The 17,130-nt window shown below is 33.6% G+C and overlaps 2 protein-coding genes and 1 long non-coding RNA gene across 5 annotated transcripts; 2 read left to right on the forward strand and 1 right to left on the reverse strand.

The window, feature by feature from the left end:
• Positions 1-558: 558 nt before the first annotated feature.
• Positions 559-7,089, forward strand: HCS1 (holocarboxylase synthase 1). Its single transcript, XM_078310511.1, has 9 exons — positions 559-1,029; positions 1,269-1,330; positions 1,804-1,952; positions 2,508-2,628; positions 3,195-3,350; positions 3,679-3,724; positions 4,152-4,218; positions 4,722-4,798; positions 6,327-7,089. Exons 1-9 carry the CDS (start codon positions 650-652, stop codon positions 6,364-6,366), a joined length of 1,098 nt encoding a protein of 365 aa, XP_078166637.1. The 5' UTR covers positions 559-649; the 3' UTR covers positions 6,367-7,089.
• Positions 7,090-10,934: 3,845 nt separating this feature from the next.
• On the forward strand, positions 10,935-16,084 carry LOC144561541 (thiosulfate/3-mercaptopyruvate sulfurtransferase 1, mitochondrial-like). 3 transcript variants are annotated; one of them, XM_078310512.1, is made up of 12 exons: positions 10,935-11,034; positions 11,744-11,853; positions 12,136-12,195; positions 12,586-12,648; positions 13,058-13,182; positions 13,484-13,649; positions 13,871-13,930; positions 14,204-14,262; positions 14,571-14,652; positions 14,825-14,888; positions 15,223-15,290; positions 15,824-16,084. In XM_078310512.1, the coding sequence occupies exons 2-12, from the start codon at positions 11,785-11,787 to the stop codon at positions 15,935-15,937; spliced, it is 930 nt and encodes a 309-aa protein (XP_078166638.1). In that variant the 5' UTR covers positions 10,935-11,034; positions 11,744-11,784; the 3' UTR covers positions 15,938-16,084. The 3 variants fall into 3 exon arrangements, with proteins under 3 accessions (XP_078166638.1, XP_078166640.1, XP_078166639.1); XM_078310513.1 differs by having other exon boundaries at positions 10,989-11,034; positions 11,741-11,853; XM_078310514.1 differs by lacking the exon at positions 15,223-15,290 and having other exon boundaries at positions 10,978-11,034; positions 11,741-11,853.
• Positions 13,098-13,413, reverse strand: LOC144561543 (uncharacterized). The gene is made up of 2 exons (XR_013513881.1): positions 13,309-13,413; positions 13,098-13,278 (listed from the first exon to the last, which is right to left on the reverse strand). It is a non-coding gene; the product is annotated as an uncharacterized LOC144561543 (long non-coding RNA).
• Positions 16,085-17,130: the final 1,046 nt, after the last annotated feature.

The following is a 17,130-nucleotide window of genomic DNA, read 5'->3' on the forward strand; positions in this document are numbered from 1 at the left end:
CGTGCATGAACAATGTTCCTGCTATCTCTACTTTTTCAAATTCAGTCATTAATTATTTCGAGACGCGTGCACAGAAAAGTTTTGAAAAAAATTGCTTTGAGATTTGTTCCCAAAAAAATTAAACTGTTGAATTCGGAAAAAAAATTACTGTTTATAGAAAGAGAATAACAGCGGATTTCATTTCCTAGCATGCACAAGGGGTGATGGTATGGATTATGAAATTCATTTGTTTCCAGAAGTCCTACTGAACTGTAGAAAATATATCTATGATTTATTTACTTTGATGGTTGTTAGAAAGGAATTCGTATCAGATACTGTTCCGTAGAGTTACTAGATCTGAACCGTTCTTTTTAACTTGGCACGAATCTCAAAGCTCAAAAATACTGCTCTTCATTGCGACCCGAATCTCAAACCGGTTGAAATTTAATCTCAAATCGTAAAGTGAGGGTGATCCCCTGCAATACTACAGAGGATATGGATTCGTTAGAAAGGGTTTCACTGACTAAGCATGGACGATGCGATCTGGGACGTGTGTTTTAAATCCGATGGTTTGGTATGGAGATCCTTCTTTTGACGATAATAATAGCAGAAATGGACATAAATTACTGTAACACTGTATCACCTGCTCCAACGTTTACCATCGGACCGCATGCCATTCCCCGTTCGCATCCACCCCTTGGCCGCCGCCGCCTCCGCAGCTGCCGCAGCAACAGTCGCCGTCATTATTCATCTCCATCGGCGTCACAGACACATCAACGCCATGGGCCCCACTCTCCTAGTGCTCTCCGCCAAATCCCCCGAGGAGGTGAAGCTCGCACAATCTCTCAAGCTGAAGTTCGAGACCAGTGATGCTCTGAATCTGTCTGAAGAGGAGAAGGAAGTAAAGGTGCTACTGGACTCTGAAGTCGGGCCCACCGATCAGTTGAAGTTTGAAGTGGGGTTGTATATGGGTTCCCTGGTAGCAAGCAAGTTTGGGAGGTTGCTTATCTGGTCGCCGAGACTTTCTTCTACTCATGATCTTGTCTCCAAGTAAGATTTGCATCATTTTTTGTACTAAAATGAACCTGGAAATTCCATCTAAGGGTGACCATACACAAACCTAGCTCTAACCGAACATAAAAGGGACCCAAGTCACAATTTGCAAATATTGTTGTTTTTTAATTTCAAATTGGCTTGCTATTAATTGTAGGAAAATATATGTTATTCCTGTTTTCAGTGTGCAGTTATTCTATGGTTTTTGTGTTATTCTAATTTGATTAATTTGGTAGGAATTTTCATGAGCTGCCATGTGGTACAGTGTGCATTACAGATGTCCAGTTCAAAGGAAGAGGTTTGTTTTAACTCATACATATTCTTTTAATTTTAATAGTTAGCTCAATTGAATGTTCTCCAGATATAACTTCCATTGGTACTTTGAAAATCAGCCAAGGTTCAATAGCCTTTGTAAATTGCAATACAAATGTAGTTAGGTGTTTCAAAACCTACAATGTTCAGGAAAAACATTTTTTTCTTTCTTATTTTGATAATATAAACTTAAATGACCCATTAATACATAATTTGGAGCCAACAGAAATATTATAGTCTCATTTTTCTAAGGACTGCAGAATGATTTTGTTTAATGAGAATAGACCTGATATTCAATGGATTTGGAAAAATAATGTGCCAAGTAGCAAATGTTGTTCAGGTCGAAGATTAGATGTGTTCCAATGAAATAGTGGATTACCAGGTGTTTTTGTTAGCAAAAGCAATGTTTACAAGTAGGTCATTTGACCTGTTCAAAACATGGAAATTTTCTTTTTAAAGGTCGGTCAAAAAACGTTTGGGACTCGCCTTTGGGCTGCCTTCTCTTCTCTTTTACACTACAAATGGAAGATGGAAAGAAGCTTCCTCTGTTGCAGTATGTTGTCTCTCTTGCAGTTACTGAGGCAATCAAACACTTATGCCAAGAAAAGGTGCGTAAGTTTTCAATACAGAATAGCACCAGAATTCTCATTGGTTTTATTATTGTTTATGTACAGCGTACACCAACAGGCACTACTAAATTGGAAAAAGTGCGGAACCTGACTTATAATAGAAGCAACAAAACTTTCCTCCTCTTTTTATATTGATGAAGAGAGAACTTGATGGAGTATATGTTTTCTTGTTCTAACAACTGGAACTGTATTTCAGATTTTCTTGCTTTTTGCCTAGGTGTATCAGGTCCTTCCTATATTTCTTGTTGTGCTGGTTGCTACCGTACATAATCTCTGTGGAATCTTTTGATATATTTGGGGTTTACTTGGAATTTTGCCCTGTTGTTCATTGTGTTAATATAGTCATTCAAGTTAATTTTGTTATATGCTTTTTAATTAAAACCTGAAGTCCCTGCTAGCAATTTTAATTTACCTTCCATTTAACCAAATTATCTGTTCTTTTTAGATACCCCTAAATTTTTGTAGATTTTCCAAGTATTGGGAAATTTGTTACTGTTGAATTTTCTCCTCTTTATCACATTTTTGCTCTTTCAGGGTTTACCACAGCTAGATCTAAGAATAAAATGGCCAAACGATCTGTACTTAGAAGGGCTTAAAGTAGGAGGCGTCCTCTGTACCTCTTCATATCAATCCAAGTTTTTCAGTGTTTCTGCTGGTACATACATTTTGAATTGAATATCATGATTAGAACATGGATTAATTTTTAGAAAAGAATATAGGATAAGAAAAAGCAGCAGCGGAAGTACTGTTTCCTACTTGTTTGACATGGTGGTATTTGCTGTGCTGAAACCACTCCATACAAGTATTGATGTAGCACGTGTTACTTTAAATGTGGATTCTTCTGTTGAAACTTTTTAGCTGTCCCACTTGTTGAAGAAAGCAGCCTAATTGACAAGTTAAAAAAGAAATACCAGGTTTAAATCAAGACACATGCGGTCCAAAGTTATGTCAGCATGTCAGGCCAGTCTGTGCAGCTGTTACTCCAGGAAAAATGACCTTGTGCAGTCACATACAGTTGTGTCCAAAAATGATCAGAATTTTCAGGTGCAGACTAGTGATTCATGTTGACTGCCTACACTAGGGTGTATTTAAGAGAAAAAAAAAGCGATAGATGGGCACAAAAAAGTTTCTTTTGTGTTGTATTGGTTTAGTATTGTATTATCACATGGTATAGTTATAGGTATTACAATTATAGTTGTTCTTTTGCTTTTATCTATCTAGGTGTTGGGCTAAATGTGGATAATCACGAGCCGACAACATGTTTAAATGTGATGCTTCAGAAAAGGAGACCCAATTCAAGCAAGCTAACAAGAGAACAGATACTTGCTTCCTTTTTCAATAAATTTGAAGACCTCTTTGAAATTTTCTTGAAGGAAGGCAAGATGTCTCCTCTCTCTCTCTCTGTCTCTTTTAGAAAATTTTGTAATGCCAATTTTTTAAAATAAATAGTTTCTTCTGCAAATTTGCTATTGTTTAGTAACAAACTACTACAGCCCAATATATGTATCAAATTGATTTGTTTGTAGTTAACTCTAATGGTAGTAAAATTTGGGTTTTGCTTGGCCATTGTAAAAATGGACTTAATTGTGAAAAATAAAAGCCATATATGTCCACTCTATGAATTATGATTGATTATGTATTTTTGTTTTACTATTGTATTGACATCCAATCTTATTTTAATCATCTAGCATCTTGTTTCTTCCAGGATTCAATGTTTTAGAAGATCTTTATTGCAAAACATGGCTTCACAGGTACTCGTTCCTTATTTTTGTTATTGATATTTTCAGATCTATCATGTTCAGAAGCTTAAATGTATAAGGCCATATTTTGATCATCATAAATTATGTCAATGCAATGGTTATAGTTTGTGCTTTACCTTTTAACAGACTAGTAGTAGTAATGGAAGTAGTAGCAGCAGAACAAAAAAAAAAAAAAAACTAAATTAATGGAAAAGATGAAATAAAACAAAGGAAAAAAGGAGATAGGAACATATAATTCGTCTGGGCAGCAGATACCATATAGTTTGAAATATATAATGCTTACAATCAGATATTGAGCTGTTGTAAGTTGTAGGATGGTCCACTGCTTTTTGCGAACAGATGGATTTAGGCAGTTTAATTTTGTTTTGTTGTGCGAAATCTTTGCTAATACTCTCTTAAACTTTTTGGGGCTATGCAGTGGCCAAAAGGTGGTCATAGAAGAAAAGATTGACGGAAGATCTATACAAGTTGAAGTGACAATCCAAGTGAGTTATATTGAAGGATTTGATTTTTGGCTAGTATCAGTAACTTTTGTTAGGTGGTAAACCCCCCACCATAATCCGAATTTGGGAACCTGTAAGGTTCTAAGTTTTTCAATACTTGATTGTAAGAAATTTCAATACTTGATTGTAAGAATGGTTGCATACTACCTTTTGTTACACAACAACATGCCATGCCAATGGTTGTACTGGGGTTTCTTTGGGGAAGACTGTAGCATTGATACGGTTCATGCCTGCTCCCCTCTTCTCACAGAAAAGAAATAATAAAACAAAGCAAATGAAAACACACAAAGTTAGTTTAAATTATTTCTCCGTCCTGCATTGGAGTGTCTCGGTTATGCAATAATTACAACTGTTACTTAATGAACCCTCAATTTTACTTATTTTAGCCTCAATGTATCGTTGTTATGCGATTAAAAAAATAATTGACAAGATAGGCTCTTTTTATTTCACTATTTGTTTGTTTTATGTAATTGAATTGTGGACAGGGATTGACATCATCTGGCTATTTATTGGCCACGGACAAGCAAAATAATTTTTATGAACTACACCCTGATGGAAATAGGTATGTGGTTCTTTTTTCCTTGTTTTTCATCTCATGATTTGTTGGTAACTTTTTTATTTGGACTTTTATCAGGTAATTCATCTAGTTTGTACAAGTATTTTACAACACCTGATATACATCTTTCATGGCTATTAATTTAATTACATAAATTACCCATTGTCCGGTGTGGAAAAGAGCTGATGATCACATGTGGACAAAAGCTACCCAAGCACCTACAAAGCAGATAAAATTATGTTAGCAAAGATTAATGAGAGTATTAGCAAAGATTTCGCACAACAAAACAAAATTAAACTGCCTAAATTCATCTGTTCGCAAAAAGCAGTGGACCATCCTACAACTTGCAACATCTCAAATTATATGGTATCTGCTTCCCAGACGAATTATAAGAGAGTATTAGCGTCAACGGTACCAAACATTACCGTTGACATAATTCCCAGACGAGCAGATAAATTACTGTCGACATACTTTTACAAAAAAATATATTATATCAGATTAATGATAAAAACCGAATAAAATTTTGTAAAAGTATGTCGACGGTACCAAACAAAGTAGAGTAGAACTAGGGCGTTCCTAAGTGCACCAACCCTCTTTGTGAACTCAACTCTAAAACCTATCGGATTGACTTCAAATGACAAATCCGAACCGTTGAAATCTGTCTACCTTACGAGTGATGTGTCTATATGCAAAAATTTTAAACTTTCAAATTAATTTAGTATAAAGTCAAGCGGTCAAAATTAGAACGTTTATAAATTTTTTTTAGTGCATTCATTTATTGAATGATTTTTGACCACCTGACTCTATACAAAATTAATTTGAAAATTTAAATTTTTTGCATGTAGATGCATCACCTGTAAGGTAGACAGGTTTTAACTGTTCGGATTCGTCATTTGAAATCAATCCGATAGGTTTTAGAGTTGAGTTCATAAAGAGGATAAAGAGGATTGATGAACTTAGGAACACCATAGTTGTACTCAACAAAGTATACTATAGCAAAAGCTATTGTACACTATAAAAAGGTTGGAATCCCTTGACAATGGTGGTAATATGCATCAAGGGTCATTAAATTTAAACCATCTGAAGAGTTAAACCATTAAATCGCCAGCTGTTTTTTGATCTGGCCTTTTGTTATACCAAAATCTCTTCTTGTACAGACAAAAGCTTGTATGATGTACATAGCAATCATTGAGATTTCAAGTTTTTAAAATAAATTTCAAGTTCTGGCTGAAACTTTGACCAAATTTGTAGGGTTTCATTCAAACCATAGTATTAGGCCTCAAACCCATGCTTCCTACAGGTATAAATTCTCTGACAGTGGCATGGGCAACTAGACCAGTCTTGCTTAGTTGACATAGATTGCTACCGTATTGTTTTTTTTTTTCAATTCTGGATTTCATTGTGTACAGAGGTTATAAAAAGTTTTTATCATAAATAATTTAAATCTTGTTGAAATTGCAATTCTTAAAAATCTGCTATAGATCCTTACCCTCTAAGATGCTTAACCTTTCTTTGCTTCTTTTGAGCATTGCAGCTTTGATTTCTTCAAAGGACTTGTGAGGAGAAAATTGTAGGCGTATCAAAAAGCAATTTTCTTGTGATGGGATCATTACTTTAATAGGGATTTGACAAACAATAACATGTTATATATTCCAACCTGTGAAATACAGTTGATCTTCTTTAAAGTTTAAGGCGGGTTATCAGGATATTAGTGCGAGGCTAGGGTACTATGCATAGTGCGGATTGGTCCATACTACATATCAATATTTTTGTTTTCAAAATCCTAACGGTTGATCCGATGCATTCAACATAATTTTCATATGAATATGTTTGTAAACTAAAATTTTACAATTTTGTTTAGATGGGTAGAAAATCACTGTTTTTGGATGGTCCAGAATTTCCAGATCAACTGATTATGCACATCTAAATAAATAGTAAAAAAATTTCTAAAAAAATATAACATTTAGTTTACAAGTACATATTCATATGAAGATTATGTTGAATGGTTCGGATAAATAGTTAGGACTTTGAAATTGAAGATTTGAGTTCATAGCGCGGGCCAATATACGCTATGCATAGTACCATAATCTCACTCCGGTGTAAATGTAAACATATATTTTAAATAAGGCGCCGTTGCACTAAATGAACCGGTAGAGCTTGGATGTTGCATGTCACATCATATGTGAATGATGAATGAAGTTTGGGTTTTTGGGCTTATAATGCAAAATTGCGCATGATTTATGTAAAATTTGTTATATGCTAAGATATTAGATTTGCGGTAAACATTGATGTATAAATTTTTGTTCGGGTTGTAGCATATTTGTTATATGCTACAAAAGATCAGATATTGTCGATAATCGACGTGACCTATTCTCGAACACTTGAAAATTGGGTGCGTTTGGATCGTGCAAGGATTAGTGCAAGAATAGTGATTTTTGGGTTAGTGATTGAGAATAGTGCTAACCCAAGAGATTCAAGAATAGCACTAACTTTGGCTATTCCGGATTTGTAGAAATGTTGTTTGGATTGTATGTTAGGAATAGCAAAGGCCAGCGGGTGCTAAATCGCTATTCTTGCGGGTGCTAAATCGCTAACCCAACGTTTTCACGGAATAGCGGAATAGAGCTAATCCGGAGCTATTCTTAATCTTCGTTTCACGTTTGGATGACCCTCTTCTAAGAATAGCTCCGCTATTCTGAGAATAGCTCCGCTATTCTGAGAATAGCTCTATTCTTTGAGCATCCAAACGCACCAAATTTAAAAAGGTTTTAGAAAAAATAAAAACAAAAATGAAGATTAAGTGGGTTTGTGGTATCAATGTGTCATACTTTACACGAAACAAATCGGGCAATTCATATTAGATTTCAAAAATAAGCTCCCTAAAAGGTCAGAACTCTCTTGGAATTTTTTTTAGTTAAATTTAGGCTATTTATTTTAGATCAAACTATTTAGATTATGTCTGATGAGTCACGGTCAAAACTAGAAACAAGTACATAGAGTCCGAACGGGGCCGAAATTTTTATTAATAGGAAATATATTAAATAAATATCGAGATTAGAGAACGCTTTTGTGTTTTGTCGAAATATAGGGAAACCGTTATGGCTTATCACGGCCAGCATTAACACTTAATTAATCATTACCCATTCTAACTGAATCGCGCAAGAAAAAAACCGCAAAAAAAAAACCATGGCCGTTACTATCTATCACGGCCAGAGGCAGAAAGAAAGAAAGAAAAAAAAAAAAAAAGGGCTAGCCGTGATAACCCATCACGGCCATAGGTTAAACAAATTTTTTTTTTTTTCTCATCTATCATGGACAGGTTTTTTTTTTTCCGTTTTTTTTATGGTTCAATTAGAATGGTTAAGCTTGTTAATTAGGTGCTAACTCTGGCCGTGATAAGCCATAACGGCCAGAGGCCGTGATAAACCATAACGGTTTTCCTATATCTGAATAAAACGCAAAAGCGTTATCTAATCTCGATATTTATTTAATATATTTCCTATTAATAAAAATTTCGGCCGAACGGGGTCAAGTTAAAAGCAAAATTTGGTGAGATATCGACCTCCACTCTCAAGTAAGATGAGTTCGTATGTTGTAATGGGCGAAATTAGAAAATTCAAATAGAGGTCAGATGAATACGTGTTATGTAATTTTATTTATGAGGAAGATTAATAGTAATAATTTTTTGTAAAAATTAAGATCTTTGAAGGACAAAAATGATTTTTTTAATGAATAAATTTTGTTGAAGGTTACTAAACTTTGTCTTTTATTATGAATTAGTCAATCAAATTTGATTTGTCATAATTAAGTCACTTAACTTTTTATTTGTCCCAATCAAAGTCATTTTATAACTTTCTTGTTCAAAATATTAACGTAATATGTCCGTTCCGTCCAAAATGATAACGGAATATATTTATTCTATTCAAAATATTAATGAAATAAGCATATTCTATCCAAAGTGCTTATTCTATTAGCACTTTTGACGGAAAAAATTATAGTGCGACTTGATTGAGACAAATGAAAAGTTTAGTAATTTGATTAGAATAAATTAAACTTGAATGACTAATTTGTGACTAAACAAAAAATTTAGTGACCTCCGGGTATAGGAGTGACATTGTACTTTGACTTCAACTGGCTTTAATTATGTTCCACCAGTCCTCTGAGATAATCTGAAATTTTCAGTTTATCCAAAGCAGCACCAAATGTTTTTGGTGCCTATTCAGAATGCAGAAATCAGTATTACTGTGCTTTGAGATTCGTGCAAAATTTTTTGAACGGTCCGGTTTTCTAAATCAACTCAAAAGTTTGTGATTTCTCAGAGGATGCGCATTCAAGTACGATGGCTATTTCTTTTATCTTTATTTTTAAGCAAAATTGGATGTCCACCCATTAAAAAATATTTCTCCATCAAAAAGTACAAAATGGGACACTTGCCATAAAAGCTCTTACATATTTAACAACTCCCAATAAATTGTTTCAACTCGGACATTCAATTTCATTAGAAATTCAATGAACAAAAGTATCCTCTCTAGTTTCGTTCAATCTTTATACTCAATCTCTAATTTTTCTTCCTCCTCCATGGCGATAAAAGCTACTGAAATTTGTCCGACGAATTTTGTTCTTCCTCCGTTTTTCTTTATCCGTCAATTAGTGTGAAGTATTAAATTACTGTATTTTACTTTATATTGTTCTCAACAATTTGGCAGATCATAAAGCAATAAGACACATTATTATTTGAAATGTTTTCTGTCTAGATATAAAATTGGATATATTTTTCTCAATTTGTCTGACTTTAATTTTCTTATCAGGTTAGATTTTCAAAACGAACGGGCAAATAGAGAGGGGTATGTAACAGGGGGACAACCCCTCTGAATTTTGAGTTTTAGTGGTGATCTATCGGTACTGATTGATTTTGTTTCTCTCTGAAATTTTTTTTGCCCCCTTTGATTGTTTGATTTGTAATTCGGGTTAAATTTAGTATTAAAATCAAAATAATTTTCTTGAATTATGATTGGTAATGAGAATTATAAGTTAAAGTATAATAAATTATAAGTCAGAGCATTAAAAAATATAAGTCAAAGCATTGTTTTTTTTATCGAGTACCTAATTGGTTTATAGGCTTAAATTCGATTAGCTATTTAAACCCGATTCGACATTTTTTTGCCCCCCCTACCGAAAACCTTGCCTCCGCCCTGGTAAAAAGTGGACTATGTTACTTTGCAAAAAGCATATTGATCCGTACTTAAATTTATATTTCATTTTTATGGTTCAAACAATTAATCCGAACTATTCAATAAGAACCTCATATGAAATGTACTAAAAGACAAAATTTTATATTTTTAAATTTTTTTTACTACTTTTAAATATGCATAAAATTGCATGATTTAAAGATTTTTGAACGGTTCAAAAATAATGATTTTCTACATATTTAAAAAATAGTAATAATTTTAAAAAACATAAAAATTGATTTTCAAGTACATTTCTATATAAAAATTATGGTGAACAATTGTAAATTGATTACTTAAACTTTATAAATAGAAATACATATTTATAGTACAGACTGATCCGTATTTTACAAAATACCAAAGTTCTAAATAGCACTCTATAGCGTTTTCGGACCATAAAAGCTACGGCGCTATTCCATGCTATAGCGGCACTATTTGAGCATAGCGTTGTTTTGTTAGACAGTCCGCTATGACGCGATAAACACTATTTAAACCTTTGCAAAATACTATAACCTCACAAAAGCATAAACCAATTTTCTTATTATAGAAAGTAGAGGGAAATTTTATTATGCGAACCGGCGAGGATAAAACTATTTTCTTATTATGGAAAGTGGACTAATAGAGAGATATGCGAACGGGTCAATCAACTGGGTCACTTGCCGCAGAAGATCTTGGAGAAGATTCAAATTTGTCCTATTCAATCTCGTCTGTCCACGAGCCCGCATCATCTGCATCAACACCAAAGAGATCTTTTCAATTAATGTATCTGGACCGTCTGATTGTAAACGGAGCCCATCCGGCCCCCGCCTATAATGTTTGGGGTCTTTAATATTAGTGTGGATTTAATCCACACGAATCGTAAAGCTGATCTAACGGTCCATATACTTCCCTTTTGAGTTAATGCAGAGGGTACGAGTTCGTGTGGCCACTGGGTCAATTAACGCCTCAAAAATATTAATTGATTTCTTTATCTCAGTTTAGTCTCCACCTAAAGCCGCTCCAGCTAATCCTCTCAAGGTAAGTTCTAATCTTTCTCTCCATTTCAATTCTCTCCGTTAATCAGCTTCTGTTTATATATATTAAGAGTAATTTGGTTTATCTTATAGATAAAAATAATTGAAATTTAGTTAATGAGTTGTGTTCCCCCGCTTAGCTTATTTCCATTGGAAGTAATTTATAAATCAAAATCCCTGTTAAATTGATCTTGGAATCGAATCCGCTGTTACATACTCCTCGGATAAGGGGTTCACCTCAATCGGTGGTCCTGTTGTCAGTGACTTGTAACTGTATCAGGGAATCTCAGACCAGAAATCGGTTTTCTCATTTTCAAACAAGGATTCTAATTTTTAATGTACTTACCGTGTCATTGCCTCATTGGGTATTGAGCTAAAACTAAGTTGATTGAAGCTTGACAGATTGGTTAGTATCTCAAGTGGTTGGTAGTACAAGCGCTGTTCATTTAATGAAAAAATAAATTGTCAAATCTAAGCCTTACTTGACTGTCACTGTGTAGCTATACCTTAATTAAGCTTTAAATTGGAATGCATCATACGTGCTCATCTTTTGCACTTCAATAAACCTCGACACCTGTTTTAAATCTTATTGTGCCAATTGAAAACCGAAGAAAAGCTGACAGTAAATGCTGGTCTGTACATGTACAAACTTTACCAGAATCCAGTACCAAAATCTGTCATTTAAGTACTTCATTATAAGTTTTCTATAGCAGCAGCTTCAGTTCAAGAATTTGCACTTGGCTGCACTTAACTGATGGAACAAGATGAAGCAGCTGTTTCTGTTAACTGGTTACATCAGAATTTGAAAAATCCTGAAATAAAGGTAAGTATATGTTTCTTATTGGTAAATTTAACCATACTCGGCTTAATATGCTGTAAAAATTACTTCAAATATTAATAATGATTTTTTGTTTTCATTTTTTAATATGAAAAAATGAAACAGGTGGTACATTATACCACCTGTTTCATATTTATTGAAACAACCTTTAATGCTCCACATCCCAAATAATTTGAGCAACTAATTTGTGCTAATAAAAATTTTGATATCAGTTGACTTTTGTTTGTAATATTTTTTTTTCTGTTTATTATTTGTTTGTTAAATTAGGTATTGGATGCTTCTTGGTATATGCCATTTGAAAATCGAGATCCATTTCAAGAATACAAGGTTCAGCAACTTGTTCTACTATTGTTCTATTTGTTATTTCTTTTTTAATTTTCTTTTGCCTTTGGAAAACTTCCATCAGTTGAAAAACCACAGAATATCTGATATCCATGGAAATTGAAGAAACTCCTTCCCTTTTATGTGCCTATGCACAAGATTTCTGTAAAAGTCGCACCCGAGCTACCCTTTCCTTTTCCCTCTTTCAGTCAGCATACAATACTTGAAATAGGGAAATTTTGATAGGTCTAAAAGAAAATGTTTAATAAGGTGCCTGGAGGTGCACAAAAAATGACCCCTGTTCCTTATATAGGTCTATTGGGTAGCCAAACTATTGGTTTCCTTTTCATTAATAAAAACTCATGGCATTGATTTTGTTATTTATATTTATGTCAGGAGGAACACATACCTGGTGCACTATACTTTGACATTGATCGTATCTCAGACCTTAATTCTAATGTAAGACTAGCTTTTTGAGATGTAATTTCTCATATATTCATTTCAATATTTTTGTGGATAGGGACCATATACATAGAAGCTACAGTCTCAGGTTTTATTATCCTATAAGTATTTTTTTTTCTAGCATGCCAGGTCAGACAGACTCGAGTTCAATAAAAAAACTAAAAAGAAATAAAAATCTCCTACTAGAAAGTGTAGCTGTGGAAACAATTGGTGCATATTCTATCAGACATCAGTTGACAGCACCAAAATGTTCAACACAAGTTCACACATATTTTCACCATTGTAGTATGGTACCTCAGCAAAATAAGTATTGTTGAAACCGCAAGGCCTGCTATTATATCAGAGTTTTTGCACTTGGTCTTCTTTTGCTTGACTTTTCATTGTTCATTGCATCATTTGAATGTAGTTGCCACACATGCTTCCTTCAGAGAAAGCTTTTGCATCAGCTGTTACAGCTCTGGGTATAACAAACAAAGATAAGATAATAGTTTATGATGGCAAGGGAATGTATAGTGCCCCACGAGTTTGGTGGTAAGTTGACAACTTTGCTCTGAATTAGTAGCTTATTATGAAGGAAACATTATAATTTCTGGTCCTATTGACTTGAATTTGTCTAATCAACCCACTCTGTACTACTTTTAATATAGATTACCCCACCTTATATACTATTTTCTTAACAATCTATGAACATGGTATGGTTATTCTTAAAAGTGGTATTCGTTAGAATTCTATACTATAGATACAATAGGCGTAATAAAAAAAGTGAACTCTTTATAAGTTTATTTTACTGCATTTGGAATTTAATTTTAAGTTAATGTTGATAATATTTCAGGACATTTAGAATTTTTGGCCATGATAATATTTGGGTATTGGATGGAGGATTCCCAAAGTGGAAAAGTTCTGGGTTTGAGGTCCAAAGTAGTGACGCCTCTTCTGATGAAGTTTCAAAGTCAAATTTTGCTACTCATGTAGTTCAATTGCACTACAAAGAAAATCTTGTAAGTTGGCTTATCAGCAGTGTAATCTAGGTTATCTCAACAAGGGTATGTAAGCACGTAGATTAATGACAGTTAGAGGTAATAATTATATGGTACAGAAAGCTTGTTAATTCGAGTCTCTCAGTTATCTTCCCAAAATATTAGCTTTGTTCACGTAATTCATGAGTGTTTTAAATGAAATATCTTTCTGTCTCTCCCTTCCCTCTCTCTTTTCCTTGTAGGCAAGTCCCACAACATTTAAGGTGGAGCATCGACCTCATCTAATTTGGACTCTCGAAAAGGTATGATGATCTTATTGTTTTACCTTAGAAAGACACATATTTGCTAAAATATTCCTGTGAAGATGCATTACTATATTATTATTTTTTATAGTCTCTCTTATTAAACTAAAAGCCTTTTCAGATCTTATCATTCACGGTAAGATATTTTATATTGAATGGTCTTTGAGGTACACGATATGTTTTGATGCATCAAATTTAAGGGGCAAAATCCTTTTACGGATTTATGTGGAAAAAGTATGGCCAGAAAATAACTTTATGGTATACATGTCACAGATTAAGCAGAATATTGAAGATAGAACTCACCAGCACATCGATGCACGAGTGAGAGGACGGTAGTTTCATTCTTCCCTTTTTTCTCAAATTGTGATACACTGGCAAGTGGCAACATGTTGATATGAGATTGAAATATCCAAATTTGCATATAGATAACCAATCCACCACAGGTATTTATTTTACCAAAATTGTGCTGAAACCAGATGTAAAGTCTCAGTGAACCTAAACCAGTTTATAAAGCATCAGTTAATCAGAATTGCAGGCGACAAAATAGTACATGATAAGATGGAACAGGAATGTTGAAGCAACTAAATTTATTTATACATACAAATATGGTATAATCACTATATTCTTTAAATCATTTTAGGTTTGATGGTACAGCACCAGAACCACGCCAAGGTGTCAGAAGTGGACATATACCAGGAAGCAAATGTGTGCCTTTTCCAGATGTCAGTTTAAATTCCAACTTTTTCTTAGGAAAGTAGGCTTCGCCTACCTAGAATTTTATTAATAAGAAAAAGAGAGAGTTACAAGGAGTTATGTGGTTTGAGAGGGGAAACAAAAAAGGTTCAATTTAAATTCCAGCTTAAAATGTATTCAAATGTGGTACTTTTTTTTCAGATGCTGGATAGTGAGCAACTGTTCTTGCATCAGGATGAAATTCAGAAAAGGTTTGAGAAGGAAGGTGAGGTTTTGTTTACTTAATGATAGCAGATACAAGTACGTATCAGTACATGACCTGAAACTCTTCACCAGTAGTTCACTACCAGTATGATTGGGTTATATACCAGGCAGAATGTATCGCACAGTTTGAATAGTCCACATCCAAAAAACAAAATTAGATTAGGGTGCTCACCCCTTATATATTTTATTGGTTACTGGTAAATCATCAAAACCAAAAGGCAGTACTGAAACCACGCTAAACAGACGTTAACACTATTAATTTAGATATATCTAGTTTTCAACTGAATATTCAATGAAAACAACTTTTATAAAACTATTATTTGTTTGAATTCTAGGGATTTCTCTTGAAAATCCAATTATCATTTCGTGTGCAACTGGCGTCACCGCATGCACAGTAGCCTTAGTAAGTGCCAAGTACATTTAAATCTTACAATTTTTCCAGAAAAGTTCTATTATCTATTGTCGATTTGCCAAGGAAACTTATTTTTGCATATGCATAATTGGAATATAGATCAATTACAAATATGAACAGCAAAGGGGAGGTAGCACAGTTGACTAGGAAAAATGTCCTAGGACTGTTGGTTACCCAAAGGTCGAGAGTTCGATTCCCCTCACGACTTTGCAGCCTCTGCGAAGGTTTAAAAAAAACAAAATATGAACAGAACTTTTGAACTAATGGGGGGTCTGTGTTACAACTTTAGCAAGATACATGCCATACTAGTACCAATGATGTATAGGAACAAAAGAACCTGCAAACAAATAGACCAAGAAATGCCCCCAACCCCACTAGTACTATTCTAAATTATTTACTGTCAGTAATTTATTTCTCTTAGTTCACAAAGCATTCAAGAGAAATACAAAGCTGTGACGTTAAAATGTAAATTCCACACATTCCACTGCTGCATATCTGAATAACATTTCAAATATGCGCTGCAGGGATTGCATAAACTTGGAAAGAAAGAAGTCCCGGTGTATGATGGGTCATGGACCGAGTGGGAATGCCAGCCTGGTGCTATCATTGTGACTGTCGATTCTGCAACGAGTTCTTGAAATCCTGATTGTTAAAAAATAAAAAAGAAAGTGAAGTTGAGATGGTATTGAACATTTTTAAAGACTGATTTATGGCTTATGATTACCAAGCTTCTAAAAAATGACTTGTGATATCCAGAAATAAAGCATATGTACGCTCTGCTGACAGTATGCTGGTTATTGAGGAAGTATGGGAATGTTAAAGAGTAAGTGGCCATAATAATGAGAGTTAAGTCGCTTTAATAATAAAAACTAGACTGATCAATTGCTAGTTGTGAGGACATGTACTGTACAGTGAGCTTTGGCGCACAAATTGGGTCTGTTCGGCATGGTCTCCTTAAGAGTGAAGTATTAAAAATTTAATCAAGCACTTGTTCGTTTGGACAATAGGCTTAAGAATAAAGACTTTATAAATAACATATATAAAGGTGTTTGGTGAGCTTAACTCCAAAATATATTATATTGGTTTTAAACAACAAATCTAAGCCGTTGAAATCCATCTACTTCACAAATAATGAATTTACATGCACATATTTTAAGTTTTAGAATTATTTTAGTATAAAGTCAAGTGGTCAAAATTAGAAGGTTTATAAATTAATTTTAGTGTATTCATTTTTTTAATACTTTTTGACTACTTAACTTTGTACAAAATTAATTCGAAATTGTAAAAAACTTTAAATATAAATTCAGTTTTAAAAAATACTCATGTATTAAGAGACACTTAAGACTAATGAGTTTTACTGTATTAGGTGTTGTACAAGTACTTGAATTGAGTTCAAGTTAAAAGAAGTCACATGATTGTAAAATAGGCCATGACATAGTATTTTCCCCCTCGTTTTCCTGCGTCTAACAAGTTTAGATTAGTCTAACTATTTCCAAAAATAAAAGTTTAGGAAAAGTTTCTTCAAAGAGTGTTTTGCATTTTAATTATATTGTGTTGTGTTTTTTTTTCTTGTATTACTCTTAGGAGGTAATTAGGCATATTTTGAAAGTTAAAAATGTTAATAAGAGTTATATTAATTATTAAGGGAATTTTGGGAAGAGTATGACTTTTAAAGGAGCCAAAATTATTTTTCGAGTTGAGTTTATTTGCACTTTTATCTTTTTTTAATCATTCTAAAAAAAATAATTACTATCTGAACTTGTTTTATCCTGAAATAACTTTGTCTCTAATGGCCTCAAAATGTTTGTAAATTAAATGTCTTTAATTTATA

This window comes from Carex rostrata, chromosome 11, assembly GCF_964058835.1.
Source record: "Carex rostrata chromosome 11, lpCarRost1.2, whole genome shotgun sequence".
Taxonomy (NCBI): domain Eukaryota; kingdom Viridiplantae; phylum Streptophyta; class Magnoliopsida; order Poales; family Cyperaceae; genus Carex; species Carex rostrata.